The 21,147-nt window shown below is 42.6% G+C and overlaps 2 protein-coding genes across 2 annotated transcripts; one reads left to right on the top strand and one right to left on the bottom strand.

The window, feature by feature from the left end:
- The first annotated feature begins 15,946 nt into the window (after nt 1–15,946).
- Cebpd (CCAAT enhancer binding protein delta) lies at nt 15,947–18,661 on the top strand. The gene is made up of 2 exons (XM_055617257.1): nt 15,947–17,363; nt 18,200–18,661. Exon 1 carries the CDS (start codon nt 15,954–15,956, stop codon nt 16,782–16,784), a length of 831 nt encoding a protein of 276 aa, XP_055473232.1. The 5' UTR covers nt 15,947–15,953; the 3' UTR covers nt 16,785–17,363; nt 18,200–18,661.
- Nucleotides 17,887–18,454, bottom strand: Spidr (scaffold protein involved in DNA repair; the record flags this gene model as incomplete). Its single annotated transcript, XM_055617255.1, is given in 1 exon segment — nt 17,887–18,454. A coding segment is annotated over 1 exon segment (177 nt), but the record flags the coding sequence as incomplete, so codon positions are not given.
- Nucleotides 18,662–21,147: the final 2,486 nt, after the last annotated feature.

Here is a 21,147-nt window from a genome sequence, read left to right on the forward strand (position 1 = left end):
AAGGACAAGAGACAAAAGCCAAGCAGGACAAAACTAGATATAATAAGACAGGGCAAAAGCCCTCCTATGGAGGCTGGACAAGGCAACCCAATAGGAGGAAAGGAGTCCCAAGAGAAGGCAAAAAAAGTCAGAGATACACCTGCTCCCACTGTTAATAGTCCCACAAGAACAACAGACTAACAGGTATAACATGTACACAGACCTTGGGCAGATCCATGCAGGCCCCATGCTTGAAACTTCAGTCTCTGTGAGACTCTATGAGCCCTGTTAGTATTTATGGTGGGTCATGTCATATTTTTCTATTTCATTTAAATGTTTTCTTTGATAAGTGTTGTCTTGGTCATAACATTGCTCATAGTAATTGAAGTGTGACAAAGTCAGTAGTGTTTGACTTTCAGCCTTGATATCTGGGCTATCATCTCCTATTGGTAAAAATCCTCTAGGACTGTGTCTCAAAATCAGAGAACAGGACCCTCTCTGTTATCCTGAAGCTAAGGATGCTGTATATTAAACACAGATAGACACAAAGTTCAGCACCTTGCTGCAGCTGACCCCAGACTGTCCCACTTCAGAGGGCATTCCAGTCACTTTCCTTATTGTAACAAAATGTCTGACAGAAGCAAGAGAAGCAAGTTCATTTTGGCTCACACTGAGGGAAGTCTGTAACATTAGAGTCCAGCTCTGCTGCTGCGAAGGTCTTAGTACCTGCAGCACCTTCCCCTCACAGGCATCAATAGACCTACAAATCTCCAGTCAATGGATTTCCAGGAACCACACCTTTTTACCTGGGGATGAAAGCTTACATCCCAGAAGGTGTTACTAGCCACACTGTCTTCTCCTCATCCTTCCCAAATACTGTTCTAGAATCAAAGATAAGAAGGGAGCCTGATTCCAGGAATGCCCTGATGCCTCTTTTCAGATCTCTTACTCTTACTTAATTCTCCTCAGAGCCTTTGCTGTGCTGTTGGCTCTCTGCTTCTCCATGGTGTTAAGAACTCGTTTACTAAACTTGTCCCTACAATCCATCTCAGTGAACTTGAGTCCTCATCTTTGACCTTTTGCACTCATGGTGAGTGAGGGAAGCACAGTGGCAGAGTGTAAGATGGTTTATCACTTTGTATTTGTAGCCAGGAGGCAGAGTGCAATGAATGCTGATGCTCAACTGAGTTCCTATCTATTGTTGATTACAGGATTCCAGCCCAGGGGATGGTGTCAAATCAAATTCACACATACCACTCACATCACTCACACACACACACACACACCACACATACATACACACAGACACCACACACAAACACATACACACACACACACACACACGACACATACACACAAACAATACACATACAAATTAATTAGTTAGAAAATTTTAAAAATGGCATAAACATCTGCTAATGAGTTTGCTTTTTCGGAGTCCAGATTGAGTCTGATATCTGTCAATAATTCTGCCTCCCTGACCATTTCCAAATCACCATCAGTGGTCAAGGCTGAGAGTGCCATTTATTCTGGGATAACATCCTCAGTACTTCTATACCATGTTTATGTAAAAATGATATGGGATGTGTGAGTGGGGACTGCCCATTAAGTCACCACTGTGACATTTTCAGGAAGTCAATATTCCAGCTCCTTTCACAGCCCTATGAACACACACAGCCATACTTTGCTATGCCTCTTTAGTGCTGGAATGTGGCTTCTATAACAGAAACTTTTGTGTGAATATGGATTTGGAGTGATAGAAGATCATTTCTTTATCTATTTCATGACAGAAGTTACAGTTGTTTCTCTACCCTGCAAAGACTGGGTACTGGAGCAGGTTCAGTCACCCCACAGGAAAACACAGCCTCTTTCTCCCATGCACTCTCAAAAAACTCTTCAAACTGAATGTCCCTCTCTTCTACTTCCTGTATGTCTCTCTATCTATCCTCCTGACTTCCTCTTACTCTTTACATTTTTTTTTCCTTAATAAGCCTATGTTCACTTCTGGTCAACTGATTGCTTGCTCCACCTCTTGACTTATGGTTGACTTTATTTAATCCTGTTTACAATATTCAAGCAGAAAACTCCTGGATTAAAGGTGTGTGCTAGGTCTGACTATATCATAGCAATAGGTTTTTCCAGTAAATAACACAGTGTGATCAAATATCCTGCAACAAAACACAAAATGGACTTCGTATTTGTAACAATAAAGTTTAAATATTCTTTTTTAAAATGCTAGATTAGTTGAGGCTTAGTCATAAATGAAGTTCTAAAAGTCTGGGGAGGGAGAGGTAGATTGATGTACATCAAGCCTGACCATCACTTTTAAAATTTATTGTACATATGAATTGCTTTCCTATTTCTATCTCTGTACTGTCCATGTACTATTGGCATATAAACATGTCAATAAAACTATTAGAAAAGTAAACATGACCCTTGCTGTAGAGAAGGGTCTTCCTCCAGTGCCATGGCTATGCAGGGTCACAATTCTGTATGGTAGGTGTGGTGGTCTGAATGATAATGGCCCCCATAGACTCATAAGAAGTGGCATTATTGGAGGTGTGGGCCTGTTGTAGTAGGTGTGGCCTTATTGTAGGAAATATGTCATTAGAGGGTAGGTTTTGAGGTTTCAGCTCATGCCAGGCCTAGTGGCTAACTGTTTCTTCCTGCTGCCTTTGAATCCAGATGAAGAGCTCTCTGCTATCTCTCTAGTACCATGCCTTTCCTTCATGACAAAAATGGACTAAACCTTTAAACTGTAAGTCAGTCTCAATGTTTCCTTCTTAAAGAGCTTCCATGGTCATGGGGTCTCTTCAAAGCAATAAAAACCTAAATAAAACAGTAGGCATTTTATACCTCAGATTGACATGCTTTAGCTCCAGCCCAATCCTTATACAGTAAGACAGAATTTCATTATGGAGGCTTCTATGTGGACATGATCCAGCTTTGAACTTAGGATGGAATAGTATGAATGTAAGTATGAATGAGATATGGGCCAGGCTGTGGGAAAGGTAGATTTCTCTTTGCTGTCACTGGGCATTTTCTTCCTAAAGAGGAAGAATTCCTACTATGGACAGCAGCTGTAAGAAATCTGAACTTCACTGGTGTTCTCTCAGCACCAATCCCAGGATGCCATCTTCCAGCTAGACTCCTGCCTGATGTTCCATGGGAACTCTAGGGAATCCTAAGCCAAATCTTCCTGTTGTCGATACTTTACAGAACTAACTCAGACAAAAGATGGACTTTGTGCAATAGATTTCCATGCTGAGGAAGTAAAGCCTTGGGGAAGTGACTGGACACAAGGGAATATGGAAGTGATTGGCACCCCTATGAAGAAAGTCCCTGCCTACAGGAGAAATTGTCACCCATTCTCCATGAAGGTACACAGCATAAGAACGGATATTTATAGAAAAAGGCCGTGCTAAACAGAAAGATTTTTTTCAGTGTCCTCAGATTCTGGAATGGGAGAAATAAACCCAGTAGGGGGCATTTGAATTGTTACAGCAGTTCAAATGGCTAAGACAAGGCACTTAGTCTATTTTAACATGAGTAAAGAGAGAAAACAGGGTTATTTACTATACTGAAAAGAGAGCAGAGGGCATAGTAATAACAAACTGTAATAGGATATTTTATACCATTTGAAAAAAAGGTCATTTTCTCAGAAGAGTCTCCTAAATGTCCAAGGTAGTGAGCATGCAAACCTATGTGCTTCGTGAATATATTTATATTCACTATGTAATTGATTCCTTATAAGTTATTCTTTTGAAGTCACAGCCTCTCAAGAAACACAGATGCTGTTAATACTGATGATAAAGAGCTTGAATGCAGGGATGCAGGAAGATCTCATTCCAAACACCTGGAATCATAATAAGACCTTTAAAACAAGATGAAAAACAGGATTGAAAAGTAGACAGAAGGAAGGTTTTCTTTTTCTTTTTTTTTTAATTTTATTTTTTTCTTATCAGTTACATTTTATTAATTCTGTATCCCAGCCGTGTCCCGATCCCTCATTCCCTCCCAGTCCCTCCCTACCCCCCTCATCTCCACCATGTCCCTTGCCAAGTCCACTGATAGGGGGGACCTCCTCCCCATTCATCTGATCCTGTTTCATCAGGTATCTTCCGGACTGGCTGCAAAACTCTCCTCTGTGACCTAACAGGACTGCTCCTCCCTTGGGGGTGGGGAGGCCAAAGAGCCAGTCATTGAGTTCCTGTTAGAAATAGTCCTTATTCCCCTCACTATGGGAAACCAATTGGTTACTGAGCTACCACAGGCTACATCTGAGCAGAGGTTCTAGGTTACATTCATACATGGTCCTTGGTTGCATGTCAGTCTCAGAAAAGACCCTGTGCCCAGATATGTTTGGTCCTTGTGGAGCTCCTATCCTTTCCTCATCAGACTAACTCCCCTTCTTTCTTATGATTCCCTGTACTCTGCCAAAGGTTTGGTCATGAGTCTTTGCTTTGAAAACACTGCTAGTTAGAGTCTTTCAAATGCGCTCAGTAGACTCCTGTCAATGTTCAATGCGCATCCCCTCTGTCTTTCAACACGAGGATTGATAATCTTACCCCATGTCCGCTCTCTTGATTATCTTTTTTAGGTGTATAGATTTCATTATGTTTATCATATCTTATAGGTCTATATAAGTGAGTATATACCGTGTTTGTCTTTCTCCTTCTGGGATATTTCACTCAGGATGACAGAAGGAAGGTTTTCGATATCATAAACTCTTGCCAGGTGTGGTGGTACTTACCTTAGTCCCAGCACCAAGGAGGCAAAGATAAGCCGATCTCTGTGAGTTTGACGCTAGCTTAGTCTACATAGTGAGTTCAGGCCAGGCAGAGCTGCATAGAGAGACCAAAATCCTGTCATGCACAAACAAAAAGGGGAACTCCCTAAAGTGCTCTGAGTCCAGATAAAGACAACTCTATGTGCTCTATGGCTGAACAGATTAATGAAAGTTTGGTTGTGTTGTGTGGATATGTTTTTATTATAGTCCCAAGTATGGGATGAGTGAATGTTTTGTCCGTAGCAGCCTTGTTAGAGGCTCATGATCTTTGTCAGCTGATAAACAGTCAGGAAACTGCCTTCATACAGGAAGTGTGTTTTTGCCAGCTGGAAAACATCGTGGTGTGGACTCTGGGAAGGTATAAATAGGAGCTCACGGACAGAGAGAGAATGCTTTGCTTTGCTTTGCTCCTAGAGAGAAAGACTCCAGAGAACTCTTCATGCAGCGCCTGCTGCTGGTTCTGCCCCTACTGCAGCAGAGTTCATCAAAAAGTCATCAGCTGAGAAGTTCATAATCAAGTAGCTAGTATGACCCATTCTGCAGACAGTCAGCCTCCCCTCCACCAGCCATTCCTATTACTGCCCACATGGGCTCATGAACAAAGTAGCCATGTTGACAGAAAAGGGAGTTATGCACGGGCTTGACAACATGAACTTTCACTTGCCAACGCTGACCTGGCTACAGCTGCTGCTGAGTGCCAGGATCTGCCAAGAGCAGAGACCCAAACTGAGACCCTGCATGGTGCCATATCCAGGAGTCACCAGTCTGGCCTCAGGTTGACTACATTGCACCACTTCCTCCTTTAAAAAGACAATGTTTTGTCCTTACTGGAGTAGACACTTATTGTGATTATGAATTTGCCTTTTCCTGCATGTAATACTTCTGCCAAAACTAACATTGGATACCTTATCTACCATCCTGATATTTCACACAGCATTGCTTTAGTCTAAGAAACTCATTTCACAGCCAGGCAAGTGTGACAGACAGACCATGTTTAGGGAATCCATTGGTCTTACTATGTTCTCCACCATCCTGAAGCAACTGGCCTTATAGAAAGATGAATTGAAATGGCTTTTTGAAGACACAGTTACAGTACCCATTAGGTGGCAGCATCCAAGAAGGCTGCAGAAGGGTTCTCTAGAAGGTTCTCTGTATATGCTTCAATATATGGTACAGTTTCTCCCAAATCCAGGATCCATGGGTCCAGGATCAAGGGGTGAAAAAAATAATAGTTCCATTCACTATCACCCCTAGTGATCCAATAGAAAGCTTTCTGCTTCCTGTTCCCTTAAGTCCTGCTGGCTTAGAGGTTTAGGTTCCAGAGGGTAAAGTGCTCCTTCCAGGAAGCACAACAAACATTCCATTGGACTGGAAGCTCAGACATCTCCAGGGTCACTGTGGGCTTCTGATGCTAAGAAAGGAACAACAGTGTTGGGAAGGGTGACTGGCCCAGATTTCCATAGGGAAATTGGATTGCTCTTCCACAATTGAGGTTAGAAAGATTATGCCTGGAGTCTTAGGTGCTACTGTGTACTGCGATCAAAGTCAATGGGAAAGTACAACAGCCTAATCCAAGCAGGATAAAAATGAGGAATGAATGAAGTATGAGTCACTCCTACAAGGAAAGAGCCAAGACCTGCTGAGGTACTTGCTGATGGTGGAGGACATAAAGAATAGGTAATAGAGGAAGGCAGTCATAAATACTAGCTAAGACCACACGACAGTTGTAGAAATGAGGATTACAATTGACATGAGTGTTTCTGTTTATTTTGTTAATAATACATTTGTGCAGATATTTGTATTTTCTTTAAATTTCTTTATCATACTGTAACATCAATGAAGAGAATATTAGTGATTGGTACATTTAAGCTTGATAGACTTAAAGAATGTCCCCTAAGGGACATTGTTATTTATTTTAAAATTTATAATACATTTGTGGGATAGTTATATCATGTTAAGTATAATTATGAGCTGGTTATTGTTTCATTTAGAAATTAAGCAGTACATAGGAGATATGACTGTATGTCAAGTTGATAAGAGATAGATGTATGATAGCTATTCTTGGTTATCAACTTGACTACATCTGAAATTAATAATAATAAAAAAGTCTGGGCACACCTGTGAGGGATTTTTTTTCCTTAATTGTTTCATTGGAAATGGAAAGATCTACTTCTAATCCATTAGAAAAGAACAGACAGATGACAACAAGACACAACAAAATAAAATAGGATTAAGAGGAAACAAAACCCATCACATTAAAGTTGGATAAGACAAAACAACAGAAGGAAAAGATTCCAAGAGAAGAGACAAAAATCAGAAACCCACTTGTTCACACATTCAGGAATCCCACAAGAACTCTAAACTGAAAGCCATATTATATATGAAGAGGACCTGGTGCAGATCTGAGCATGCCCTGTGCTGCTGCTCAGTCTGAGTTCATAAGACCTTTTCTCAGTTGATTTAGAGAGTCTTGTTCTCCATCTCCTCTGGCTCTAACACTTTTGTTCTGCCTCATCTACCCAAGTGTTCCCTGAGCTCTAAAGGGAGGGATTTCATAGAGACATCCCATTTAGATCTGAGTGTTACATACTCTCTCTCTGTATATGTGTGATATATGGTTGTGGGTCTCTGTATTTGTTTCTATCTGCGGAGGTAGGAGATTTCTCTGATGATGGCTGAATAACGCATTCATCTATGAGTATAGAGATATTAGGAGATATTTTTGAGATCAGTAGTGTTTGGTTTTATCCAAGGTGTCTTGGCCATCTAGTTCTGGTTCTTGGTCACCTGAGCAATGTCAAGTATGAATTCCATCTCGTGGAGTGGGTCTTAAGTCAAATCAGATATTGGTTGGCTACACCCACAAGCTCTGTGCCATCATTGCCCTAACATATTTGTAGTAGGACAAAATTGTAGATCAAAGGTTTTGTGGCTGGGTTGGCGTATATGTTTCTTTTTTGGTAGGCTGCAGAGTACCTTTTTGTGTCATAGACACTAGAACATAGGGGGGAAGGTTCTATAAAGGTACCAGCTCAATCTCTCTATATTCAACAAATTGTGTAGGTTTTGTCTTCAGCAATAAGGCCTTGCTGTCAGTTTCTCTTGGCAACAGCCTTAGTTGTTTACTATTTCCATGGAACCCCTCTGACCAATAACTCAATTGGATGTAACCCAGTTTCAGTACTGGGAGCTTCTTTGGTGACAAGAGATGGCCAGTTGGGACTCAATCTCCCCAATTATTTTGAGGCTTCACTTGGATTGTCTTCCTATATTTTAGGAAGTTTCCACTGCGCTAGGTTTCCATACCACCTCAAATGTCTCTCAATTCCCAGATGTGGCGTTATTAAAAAAACTTTTCCCATTCTGTAGGATGATGATTTGTTTGAATGTCAGTGTCCTTTGCCTTACAGAACCTTTTCAGTTTCATGAGGTCCATTTATTAATTATTGATGTTAGTTCCTATGATAGTGGTCTTCTGCTCAGGAAGTTGTCTCCTGTGCCAATGATTTCAAGGCTCTTCCTCACCTTTTCTATATAGTTCAGTGTGTCAGGTTTTATGTTGAAGTCTTTGATCTATTTAGACTTGGGTTTTGTGCAAGGTAATAAGCATGGCTCTATTTGGAATCTTCTATTTGCAGAGATCTCTTTAGACCAGCACAATTTATTGAAGCTGCTGTCTTTTCTTTCCCAGTATGTATTTCTGTTCTTTATAAAAAATCAGGTTACTGCAGACTATCAGTGTAGATGCTGAGACATATGGGCAACCTTTGGGCAGAGTATAGGGAATCTTAGGAAAAAATGGGAAACAGTAAGATCTGGAGAGGACAGGAACTCCACAAGGAGGGCAACAGAACCAAAAAATCTGAGCACAGGGGTCTTTCCTGAGACTGCTATTCCAACCAAGGACTATGCATGGAGATAACCTAAGACCCCTGCACAGCTGTAGCCCATGGCAGTTCAGTATCCAAGTGGGTTCTATTGTAATAGGAACAGGGACTGTCTCTGACATGAACTGATTGGCCTGCTCTTTAATTTCCTCCCTCTGAGGGGGAAGCAGCATTACCAGGCCACAGAAGAAGACAATGCAGCCACTCCTGATGAGACCTAATTGACTAGTATCAGAAGGAAGGAAAAGAAGTCCTCCCCTATCAGTGGACTTGGGGAGGGGCATGCATGCAGAGGGTGGAGGAAGGGAGGGATTGGGATGGGAGGAGGGAGGGAACCTCGGGGGGGGGGGGATACAAAGTGAATAAAGTGTAATTAATAAAGAAAAAAAATCAGGTTACACACACACACAGACATTATGTGTATTTATGCATGGGTGGGTCTTTAATTTGATTTCATTGGCAACATGTTTATTTTTGTGCCAATATTGCTCTTTTTTCCCCCTTTTTACTACTATATCTTTCTGTAGAATTCAAAATTGGTAGCAGTGATACCTCCAGCAATTCTTTTATTGTTCAGGAGTGTTTTTAGCTATACTTGTTTTTTTTTGTTGTTGTTCCTGTTTTTGTTTTGTTTTTGTGTGTGTTTCCGTATGAAGCTGAAAATGTCCTTTCAAGATCTGTGAAGAACTGTGTTGGAATTTTGAGGGGGCTTGCATTGAATCTATAGATGGCTTTTGGAAGGATGGATATTTTTATTATTTAATCCTACCAATCCATGAGCATGGGAGATCTTTCCATCTTCTGTTATCTTCTTCAATTTCTTTCTGCAGAGACTTGAAGTTTTTATCACACAAGTCTTTCACAAGCTTCGTTAGTATTACCCCAAGACATTTTATATTATTTGAGGCTATTGTAAAAGGTGCTATTTTCTGGATTTCTTTTAAAAATCTTTACTTTATTATTTTTTACAATTTATTCATTTTATACCCTGTTTGTAGGCCCCTCCCTCATAAAGATTTACTTATTTATTATGTTTACATGTTTTGTCTTCATGTACACTTGCACGCCAGAAGAGGGTACCAGATCTCATTATAGATGGTTGTGAGCCACCATGTGGTTACTGGGAATTGAACTTAGGACCTCTGAGTTCTTACCCTCTGAGACATCTCTATAGCCCATTTTCAGGGATCATTTCTATAGTTTGGTTTCCTGATTTCTTTTTCCATTCATTTGTCATATGTATAGGAAGCCTACTAGTTTTTGAGAGTTGATTTTGTATTCAGCTACTTTGTTAAAAGTGTTTATTAGCTGTAGAAGTTTCTTGGTAGAAATTTTCAGGTCACTTATGCATATCATCTGCAAGTAAAGATACCTTGACTTCTTTAGAATTTCTATTCCCCTGTCCTTCAGTTGTCTTATTACTTTGGGTAAAATTTAAATATTATGTTGAATATGTATGGCAAGAGTGAACAGCCTTGTTTTGTTCCTGATTTTTAGTGGAACTGCTCTGAGTTTCTTTCCATTTAAGTTGACATCTAGGGATATCAATGAGCAGTGATTGATGATTCCTGTTATTCTGTTGTTGTTGGCAATGGTGTGTATGTGTGTGTGTGTGTGTGTGGCCCTTCTTTTGATTTTGCTGGAGTGAGAATATTTCCTGTGTTTTTATGGCTGGAACTAATTTCTTTAGGTTGAAGTTTTCCTTCCAGTTCCTTCTGTAGGGCTGGATTTGTAGAGAGACAGCACTTAAATTTTATTTTATTTTCTCAATCTATTGTGATTGAAAGTTTTATTGAATATAGTAGTCTGGGCTGCCATCTGTGTTCTCTTAGAGTCTACAGCACATCTGTCCAGGCCGTTCTAGCTTTTAGACTCTCCATCAACAAGTCAGGTATAATTTTAATAGGTCTGTCTTCAGATATACTTGGTCTTTTCCCCTTTCAGTTTTTAACATTTTTTTCTTCTCGTTTTGTACATTTAGGGTTTTGATTATTATGTCTATGATGACTTCTTTTCTGGTCTAATCTATTTGGTGTTCTGTATTTTTTTTTTTTCCTCTTATAGACATCTCCTTCTTTAGGTTAAGAAAACTTTCTTCTATGATTTTGTTGAAAATATTTTCTGGGATTTTTGAGCTGGGTTTCTTTTCCTCTTCTAGTCTTAGATTTAATCTTTTCATAGTGTCCCAGATTTCCTGGAAGTTTTGTGGCAGGGGTTATTTTAGATTTAACATTGTCTTTGACTGATGTAGCAATTTCTTCTATCATATCTTCAATGCCTGAGATTCTTCCACCTCTTGTATTCTGTTCGTGAAACTTTCCTCTGTGGTTTCTGTTCAAATTCCTAATTTGTCATTTCTAAAATGTCCTCAGTTTTCTTTGTTGCTTTTATTTCCATGTTCAGGTCTTGAACACTTTTATTCATTTCCTTCCACTATTTGTGTTTTCCTGGATTTAAGAGATTTATTAATTTTTTTCTTTAAGGACCTCTATCATATTCATAAAGGCTGTTTTAAGGTCTTTTCCTTGTGCTTCAGTTGTGTTGGAATTTCATCACTTACTGTATTAGGCTTGCTGTGCTCTAATAAAAATATGTTGTCTGGCCGTTATTGATTTTATTTTAATGCTGGCATCCAGGTATCTGGGATTGGGAAGCTTACAATTCTAGGTGCTGATATCTGGTTTTGTCTTTGTTCAGTGTGTGCTTTGTTTCTTGGTTTGTTTCATCAAAAAAAAAATTTTTTTTTTTTTTGAGTGTGTTGTCTTGTAGGGTATTTTCTGCGGACCTGATAGATGTGGCCACTGGTGATTCCAGGTAAAATGTTTCTCTGGATACTCTGACACTTAGAATGGGGATGGCTAGGGACTTGAGGGGGTCCACAGGAGAGAGGAGAACAGAATGTTTCACCAGGATCTATTTATTTAATATCTTGAATGGGGGCAGAGAGTGAAAGGAGGTGATCCCAGAAGGTCTGCTATAGAGCCAAGTATGAGATTGGGAGATTGGATCTGGAATGAAAGGAGAGGTGAAGATCTGCAGTCCATCTACCTGCTTCCCAGGCAGAAGTGATCTGTGGGTTAGCTAGAGTTGAAGTCTGGGATAAGCAAGTTGAGGAAGGAAGGTTAGGAGGGGATGGTCTTTGGGATCCACAAGAAGTGTGGGCAAGGGGAGAAGGAAGGCTGCAGCAGGTGTTCTCTACTGAGCTGAGATGAGACTGGGGGGTTATATTTGAAGGAGAGAAGAAGAGATGAAGATCTACAGTCAGCCTACCTACTTCCCTGTCAAGAGTCTGACCAAGGCAACTTATAAAAGAAATAGCTTAATTGGGTGCATAGTTTCAAAGGATTAAAGTCCATGATGACTGAACAAAGACATGGCAGCAGGAACATCTGAGAACTCACCTCTTAAACTGCAAGAAGGAGATAGAGAGAGCCATGTTGGGAATGGCCAGAGTCTTTTGAAACCTCAAAGCCGACCACTAGTGACACACCTTTTCTAACAAGTCCACACCTCTCAATCTTTCACAAACAGTTCTACCAACTAGGGACTAAGAATTCAAACATATGAGCCTATTTTTTTGGCGCGGGGGGGGGGGAATTCTCATTCAAACCAGCACACATCACAACTTTCTTTTCTTGATATTTGGCCTCAGTATGGCTTCAAATCCACAATCCTCCTGCCTTCACTTCCTAAACACTGGGATAACAAATGAGTACCACCACATCTGTCCTTATAGTAGACTTAAAATTTAAAAAGAATGAAGTTTGAGTAGCAATCCCCATCCCATTGGTTTTATTCTTGTGGACACTGTTTTCCCATTTCCATAGTTAATGATTTATCTTGAAAAGAATTCATTTTTGGAAGTAAAATATCTAGGGTAGTAATAAACCTGACAACTGTGATATTAACACATAGGAAAATATAATTAAAATTAGCCCTAGGTGGGAGGATAGAAGGACCTGGAGGGGACAGGGGCTCCACCAGAAGACCAACAGAGCCAACAAATCTGGGCATATGAGGCCTGTGGAGACTAAAGCACCAACCAAGGACCATGCATGGAGAAGACCTATATATCCTCCTTATACGTAGCTGATAGGCAGCTCAGTCTCCAAGTGTATTCCCTAGTAAGGGGAGCAGGTGCTGTAGCTTACATGGACTCTGTTGCTTGCTCTGTGATCACTTCCCCCTGGCAGGGACAGTCTTGCCAGGCCACAGAGGAGGAGGATGCAGGTAGTCCTGATGAGACTTGATAGGCTGGGGTCAGAGGATAGGAGGAGGGCGCCCCCTTTCTGAGGACTAGGGGAGAGGTGCGGGGGGAAGAGGGATAGATGGTGGGATGTGGAGGAGATGGGGGCTATAATTGGGATGAAAAGTGAATAATTTTAAAAGATAAATTTAAAAGTATGCTAATAGATTCATATATTAAAAAAAGGAAAGAAAATTAAGTGACACTCTACCTGAAAGTATTTCATACATTTAAGGTGTAACCAAAGATGACAACTAAGAAAGAGAGAGAAGGAGAGAGAGAGAGAGAGAAAGAGAGAGAGAGAGAGAGAGAGAGAGAGAGAGAGGAGATATGAAGTACCTTAAGAGGATGGGGAAACATTTAAACACTTACAAAGAAAAGACATGTAATTTTTTCTGTTTCAGCAGAAGAAAGTATTTTCAGTTTTCTTCCTTTGACAGTTTAATAGACTGAAAGTCTTTAGCAATTCAGTTTTACCAAGCTATTTTTTCTCCTGAAGTTGCCATGTGGTTACATGTTGTCTAAATCATTTAGCAAATTTAATACTTGCTTTTTGCTGTATTAAAACTGTCCCCAGGTTTTCTTCTGAAAACAAAATAAAAATAAAACAAAATTAGCCCTAGGGCAAAAATTGAAAAAACAAACACACAAACAAATGAAGCACCAATCTGGGGCTGCTAAGACTGGCTTCACTGGGTAAAGGCATGTGCCCCCAAGCCTGGGAACTTGAGTTCCACTTCTGGCCTACATTGTGGAAGGAGAGAAATGACGCTAGAAAGTTGTTCTCTGACTTCCAAATGCTATAATGTACTCTCTCACTTCCTCCCCCTTTCCTCAAACACACATACAATAATGAAATTTTAAAGTATATAATCTGATATAGAAAACAACAATTTGAGAGGGCACTAGAGTTCAACAAAGTTTTACTTCTCTCCAAACATAATTTCATATTTAATTTTACCTAGAACTATCCAGAGATGCTCCACATTTGAGTATTCCATCTGGAGAGCTCCTCTTGTGTAGAATGAAATGCACTGGCAGGATGTCGGGGAGATTGGTTGGTTACGTGAGTGGCCAGACTGACCTTCCAGTCCAACAATGCTCCCTGGATCTAGCACACTCAACATTGTTAGCCTCCTGAAGTTTTAAGCACCAAGGATTACAGAACATCCACATAGAGTGGGTATCATTGGAACCTCTCCACTATGCTCCATATGTGAATGTTGCAGAGGACAAAGGGAGGTGGAATCAAGAATTCTAGCCAGAAGGCTTTTTTGATGGGTGTTTTGAGAACAGCTTAAACTAGCACCTGGATTTTGGAATTCTCACAGGGAAAAAGCACTGTAAGTGTTTGTATTCATTTCGAATACCTGCTAGGAAAAGTCCTTGAGATAAGAGCAGTGGGTGGAAGCAGTCGTGAAAGGATTACAACTGTGAGGAGAACTAAACTTTAGAAGTTATTTTTAAAGGGTCTTTAATAGCTCTCAAATGTCATAATACGATCATGCTTTCTTGTTCTATCATGTTCTCCTTTCTGTTTCTGAAAACGGGAAAAAAAAAAAAGTCTTGCGATCCAGATGTGATTATTAAGTACTGCTCAGCAGATTTCTGAATGCAGACTTCACACAGCTTTCGGGTGCAGGCCAACGGTGCCAGCTTTTTCCTAACCTTCTGAGACATTCTAATTGGCCCTACTGTCTTGTAAACACAACTTAGTTTTCATAAATATATTGAGTGGACCCAGGTACCAGAAATAGCAGGTTGTCTCATTGAAAACACCCTTGGAATGAGCCCTCTATGAGAGATAAACACATGTTCCCTAATTGATTAGAAGGCCTTAATCGTGCTCCTATGGCTTAACCAAGAACATTGTCCTAGGGCTTTCCTCTGCCTGTGTATCAGTTTACACATGCTGGCATTAAAGGTAGTTAGTTATAACATCAACATCATGTACCATCTTAGAATTCCAAAGCTGCATCCACCCTTTTTCAAAAAAGCCATTAAATATTCCACGGTTTATCATTAGAATTTTCCTCTGTAATTGATGGTAGGAGCCAGGCTGCCTTGTGTGGCTCAGTTGATATTGGTCAAAACACCCGGTGGATGGGAAGGACAATTAAGGAGAGTAATGAAGAATACACCTGAATTTGGACAGATGTTTTTCTTGACTTTTGTTTGTTCGAGCCAGATGCTTGGGCTTTTGAACTCCTGGGACTCAACTTCCGCTGAGTAGCTGGAGTTGCAATTTCATTTTTGCAACAAATCTTTTTATGCGTTTTGAAAAGCTAGCAACTTCATACCTCTTTATAGGTATTGATGTAAATCTTAGCTTTCTCTCAGCAAAGCCACATTACTTTAGAACAGCATCTCTTTTGGGAACAATTAGCAAGGAAAAGAAACAGCAAGAGGCTATGCTATCACCAGGTGGCACAGCTTTAATAACCTTGAAGAAATACCGGCGCACCCAAGATTTTGGTCAGATGCGGAGAAACGCACCGCATTTAGCTTGGCAGTCACTCTCCCTTGGGGTCTGTAGTCAGCTAGGAGGTCCTGTCGTCCAGGAGCTTGTGTCGCGGAGCTTAACCATTACGGCAGCTGGGCACCATGCATCCCGAGAAGTGTGGCTAGAGTGTGTTCGAACTTCCGGAGAAACCCGCTGGCTGCGCTGGCTCCGGACGGCGGAGGCTGAGCCCCTGGATGCCGTCCACCGTTCACTCCGCCTGGCCCCACGATAAAACCTGTGGACTCGGGCCGCAGGGCCCCGTTCCCGATTCCTCGTTTGTGACGACTGAGGGCGGAGCGCTTGGTGCGTGTCGGGACCAAATCCAGATTTTTATTTCCCTCCAGGATCGGACAGCTAAGTATGCTCCAAAGAACACGAACAGGAAAAGGGGAAGGGCAGCCTTGCGGGCAGAGGGCGGGTCGTTCCCAGCAGCGCCGCCGTCCCTATCCGCCCAGATTCCGGACCTGCTGGGGCCGGGGCGGGGCGTGCGCGTCAGCTGGGGCTAGAAAAGGAGGCAGCTCGGCCCCGCAGGGTGACAGCCCAGCTTGAATGCCCGGCCCGGCCGTCGCCGTCATGAGCGCCGCGCTTTTCAGCCTGGACAGCCCCGCGCGCGGCACACCCTGGTCCACAGAGCCCGCGGCCTTCTACGAGCCAGGAAGGGTGGGTAAGCCGGGCCGAGGGTGCGAGCCGGGAGACCTGGGGGAGCAAGCCTCCACGACCCCTGCCATGTACGACGACGAGAGCGCCATCGACTTTAGTGCCTACATTGACTCCATGGCCGCCGTGCCCACCCTGGAGCTGTGCCACGACGAGCTCTTCGCCGACCTCTTCAACAGCAACCACAAAGCGGCCAGCGCAGGCGTGCTGGAGCTGGCGCAGGGCGGCCCTCTAAGACCCCCGCATGCGGTTTCAGCCGCCAGGGGACCGCTCAAGCGCGAACCCGACTGGGGCGACGGCGACCCGCCGGCCTCCGTGCTGCCGGCGCAAGTAGCAGTGTGCGCGCAGACGGTGGTGAGCCTGGCAGCCGCGGCGCAACCCACGCCACCAACTTCGCCCGAGCCCCCTCGAGGGAGCCCAGTGCCGAGCCTCGCGCCCGGCCCCGTCCGAGAGAAGGGCGCGGGCAAGAGGGGCCCGGACCGCGGCAGCCCCGAGTACCGGCAGCGGCGCGAGCGAAACAACATCGCTGTGCGCAAAAGCCGCGACAAGGCCAAGCGCCGTAATCAGGAGATGCAGCAGAAGCTGGTGGAGCTGTCCGCCGAGAACGAGAAGCTGCACCAGCGCGTGGAGCAGCTCACTCGCGATCTGGCCGGCCTCCGGCAGTTCTTCAAAAACCTGCCCAGCCCGCCTTTCCTGCCGCCCACCGGCGCCGACTGCCGGTAACGCGAGGCGTGGGCCTCAAAGACTTCAAACGACCAATACCTCAGACCCCGACGGCGGGAGCAGGCGCCGCCAGAGCTACTGCAGTTTCTTTGGGACCTACGAGTGACAGGAAGCTGTGGCTTGGGCACTGGACTCCAAGAGAAGCTATATGAATCTTTCCCCCTTAAATTATTTTTTTTATAAGGGCAACGTTTTCTATGTCTTATTACCATTACAGCTAAGGTACATTTGTAGAAATGACTTTTCCGACAGACTTTGGCTCAGAGGAGGAGACTTCGCATGCTTTTTATATTAATTTTTACAGTATTTGTAAGAATAAAGAAGCATTTAAATCGCTGCAGCTTTCCATATTCAATCTTTCCCACACACAATGCCCTGGGACCTCCCGAGGGAGTCACCAGAACCAGGTGTGTTGCCCACATGGGGTAAGGAGATAAATGAGTTTGCTTTCTTTGGAAGCCTAGCAGAGTTGGCCTCCTCATGCTATTTTGCCTGCGGAAGGAACAAGGGAAAACAATGACTACTGCATAGCATGCTGATCTGGGCCAGAGAGCAGCTGAGAGTCCCCTAACTTTTTAGGTGCGTACTAAACAGTGAGAGGGTGGAAGAGAGCTCTCTTTTTACTTGTGTGGACTTTGCTTTCACTTTCCTCAGTATTAGGGACACCGTGTAGATTTCAAAGTGTGCATCAGAACAAATTAATATTGCAGTATATAAAAGTGACCGCTCCAAACACCATTAATTGTAATGTTTGAGGGTTTAAGCTATGTGTCTTTCTCCAAAGAAAATTGGGTGTTAGGAACCTTTCCCTGATCTTTGCACTGCTTGTTACTATGTTGCTGCACAGAAGACATATGTCCAGAAGACACAAAATGTCCAGGGTCCAAACAGGAAATTTTGTTTGTAATTCAAATCCCTGAACAAAGCACAGGATGGTGGACTATTGCACTCTGTTATCTTTGTCCTCTGAGGTTCTCCAGGGTCTCTGACAGGTGTGTGGTGAAGTGAGCTACAGAAATTTCTGCTTTATATAGCTCTTGTCACACCCAACTCACTTACACTGGCAGTCCTTAGTCCCTCAGAATACTAAAACCACAAAGCGTTTAGGTTGAGCATTTATTTATTGTAACAGAACAGCAATATCTCAATATGAGATGCTGGTTGAAGCTTTACATAATAGTCTTCCAGGAAATATTAAGTACTGCAAAATAAAAGGTACAATATTGGTAAAATCTTAAATACTTTAAAGCCAACAAAGAACATTTCCTAACACATCAGTAATATTGCCTAAGTAATGCAAAGTGAAGACACATGGATACTCAAACACGTCCTCAAACTTGTAGAAAGGTAAGAAAAAAAGATGTAATAAAGATTTTTTGATTTTTAATTTACAAACCATCCTATTAATCTCCTAGGAGAAAAAGAGAGCCTGGGTAGTTTAAAAGCATGAAAACCTCTGGAGTTAACAGGGCTCCCCTCGTAAAGGGCTGCCCTTACTGCAACCGCTTGGCCGGCCGTCTGGAAGGAAGGTGGGTGGTCGTGGCTCCTGCTGCACTCAGAAGCTCAATCTCCTCCAGGGTGACACAGCTGCTCTGTTGTGTGGTGATGGACTGGACAAAGCAGAGTAAGGGCCCCATCTCCTTCCCAAGGACATTCTCCACCTCATAATTCTGCAGTGACAGAAGCATGCTGGTTAAAGCGAACAGTCCTGGATTCCTGAACATTCTGCTCCCCCCCCCAAATGCCACCGCCAGCGCAAAGGCCCTTCCATAAGCTGCAACCTTCCTTCCTTCCAGTGGAAAATGTGTGTGTGTGTGTGTGTGTGTACTATAAAAATCCCCTTTATTATAGCAAATAAATGAGCTACTTTACTTTGATAGTTGAGTCTTGCTGTTTTCCGTGGCTGACAGGGTAAACTGGCCTAGGACAGGATTTGGAAGACAATATGCAGAGGAAGTGCTATTCTTCCATGGGGGCTGGGCTTTTGACTTGCATATGTCTCCCACTTCCTTTGGGGACACTTCCCCAATCTATAAACACTTCTGGTCAAAGGATTTCCTGGTGCTTGCCCTGAACTTCCCTCTTCAGTTAGATCCCATTTCTTCTTGAGTTACATGGGGCTAAACATTTCTTTCTGTGCTGTGGTAATATGACTTGAGGTTTTATGCACATAGTTAGTTTTGGGAAAATTATCTCATCTCCAGTCAGAGACACAGGTACTGGGCAAATTGTCTGTCCCTGATGTGGCTGTGCCCTGGATGGGCTTTTACACATATAACTTCAGAGCATTTCAGTAGCGGGGGGTTGGGGAGCTAAAAATAAAAGCTTGAACTGGAGGATGACAGATTGATAGTGCAGAAGGTACTGGTGAGTATTGCAGTGTGATAGGCACTGACAACGGGACAGCTGGCACCCATGGTTAAGTTGTTAGGACCAAGGAGATGGATAGCTAGAGAGGCCAGAAAATGTGGCCAACACAGATTTTGGGTCCTGATATTCTACTTGTATATTTAGTTTCATCCCAGGGCTGGGCTAGCCACAGTGATTATGTTCTCAAAATTATGCCTAGGACATAGTGCAATAGGAGGGATGCAGAAATGCCCTAAGCTCAGTTAGAAAATGTGGCCAGCCCAGTCAGGAGCTATGAGGAAGTTGGGCCAAGAGCCCTGGCTGGGGAGGCTTTTGTAATTGCAGCCCTGCCTTGAGGGAACCAGCTGTTGTCCAAGGAGCAGAGATGAACCATCCCATTGAAGCCCAGAATGGACTGTATGTCTGTGTGGAAAGGGCTAGGTGTTCTGCTTCGTAGAGTGATCGTCAGGATCAGTTTGGGATGTGAGCATGACATGCTGACTCAATTTCCCAATGTAGCTTACTTAATACTTTATAAACAAGCAAGGTCTACAGCGTGGTTCAATAGTCTGACGGGAAAAAGAGAACTGCTGGTCCAGGGAGGAAGATCAGCGACTTGGCAGGTGCTTTGCTGCAGGTTCACTGCTTGACAGTGAGGTCTGGACAGAGTGCCAGTACAGGGTCAGGTCATTAGTTGGCAGAAGGGTGATGAAGGAGGGACAGCTGAGTATTCAGTGTCTTACTACGTTACTTAACCAATGTTTGTATAAGTGTGAAAAGATGACCCAGGAATCCTCATGTTCTTCTCTGGTAAAAGTCTGCATTTTTGTTGTTGTTGTTTTCTTTTGAGATAGGATCTCATGCTATGTAGCTCAGGCTGACCTCAAACTTGCTATGTAGCTGAGAACAACCTTGAATTCCTGATTCTCCTGCCTCACCTCTCAAGTGCTGCAGTTATAGATGTGAAACACCAATGCCTAACTCCAAAGTATGTATTCGGTTTCATAAAAGTCAATGAAAAATCCTTTCTATGTAGAATGTTAGGTTTAGTTCTATCACCTATGAGTGGACCTTAAACTCATGTGTTTTATGTTCATAAATCATATATATCTTAGAGAAATCAACATGGTGAATTTAAAACATCCATATAAGCTCTGTCTATGTGAATATATATCTGCATATATAAAAATGTGTCTATCTGATTTTAAGTATATACTTATTTAAGTGCATGTCTTTCTGAGAAAAATGTGATGGGATTGAACCCAAGTTTTTCTGAATTACAGAAAACTAGTATTCTGATAAACTACAGCCTGTGTCTTACTACTTTTTTTTTAAAGACACAATATATGTTTGCCTTTTCTGAAAACTGAGAAACAGATTTCATCCCCACATCACATAATGTCACTAGTAAGAAACAGAAAAAAAAAAAAAAAAAAAAGTTAACCCTGCTGCTTTCAGTCACAGTGTGACCACAGTAAATACATATGGTTTAACATCCATGTATGTTAACCAGAAACAGCACATTTGCTCCAGGGAATGGAGTGTGGTTTTTATGGGGAGCCCTAATTTGATTCTCTGGATTTTGTGAATGTGCATTCTCACCCACAGAGGACCCACAGAGCCTAGAGTGAGTGATTTACAGCTGTGTCTGCTCACAGGCCTCTGAAAGCCATCTTCAACCTCCACTCCAGGCCAGAGGTAAAGGGCCCACTAATCACTGTGAGCAGAGCTGGGGGCAGTAGAGAGAGCCTGCTAAAATGTGCTCCATGCTTTGACTGTGCCCTTGTCCTACTGATCTAGACTTGGGAACTAGAGCACCTACAAAAGTGACACCAAGAGCTGTACCTCCCTTTGTCATTTTCTGTAACATCTGTGCACATGTATGTACAAGTATGCACACACAAGTAAATGTATATGTGTGTGTATAGCCAGTGTCCAAGTAAATTCCTCATATCTACGTGCATACTCACACACACACACACACACACACACACACACACACACACTACAGCCA

This window comes from Psammomys obesus, unplaced genomic scaffold (genome assembly GCF_907164565.1).
Source record: "Psammomys obesus unplaced genomic scaffold, mPsaObe1.curated_primary_1811, whole genome shotgun sequence".
NCBI lineage: Eukaryota > Metazoa > Chordata > Mammalia > Rodentia > Muridae > Psammomys > Psammomys obesus.

Coding starts and splice junctions, on each gene's coding strand:
- Cebpd (XM_055617257.1), top strand. CDS start 15,954: ATGCCCGGCCCGGCCGTCGCCGTCATGAGCGCCGCGCTTTTCAGCCTG.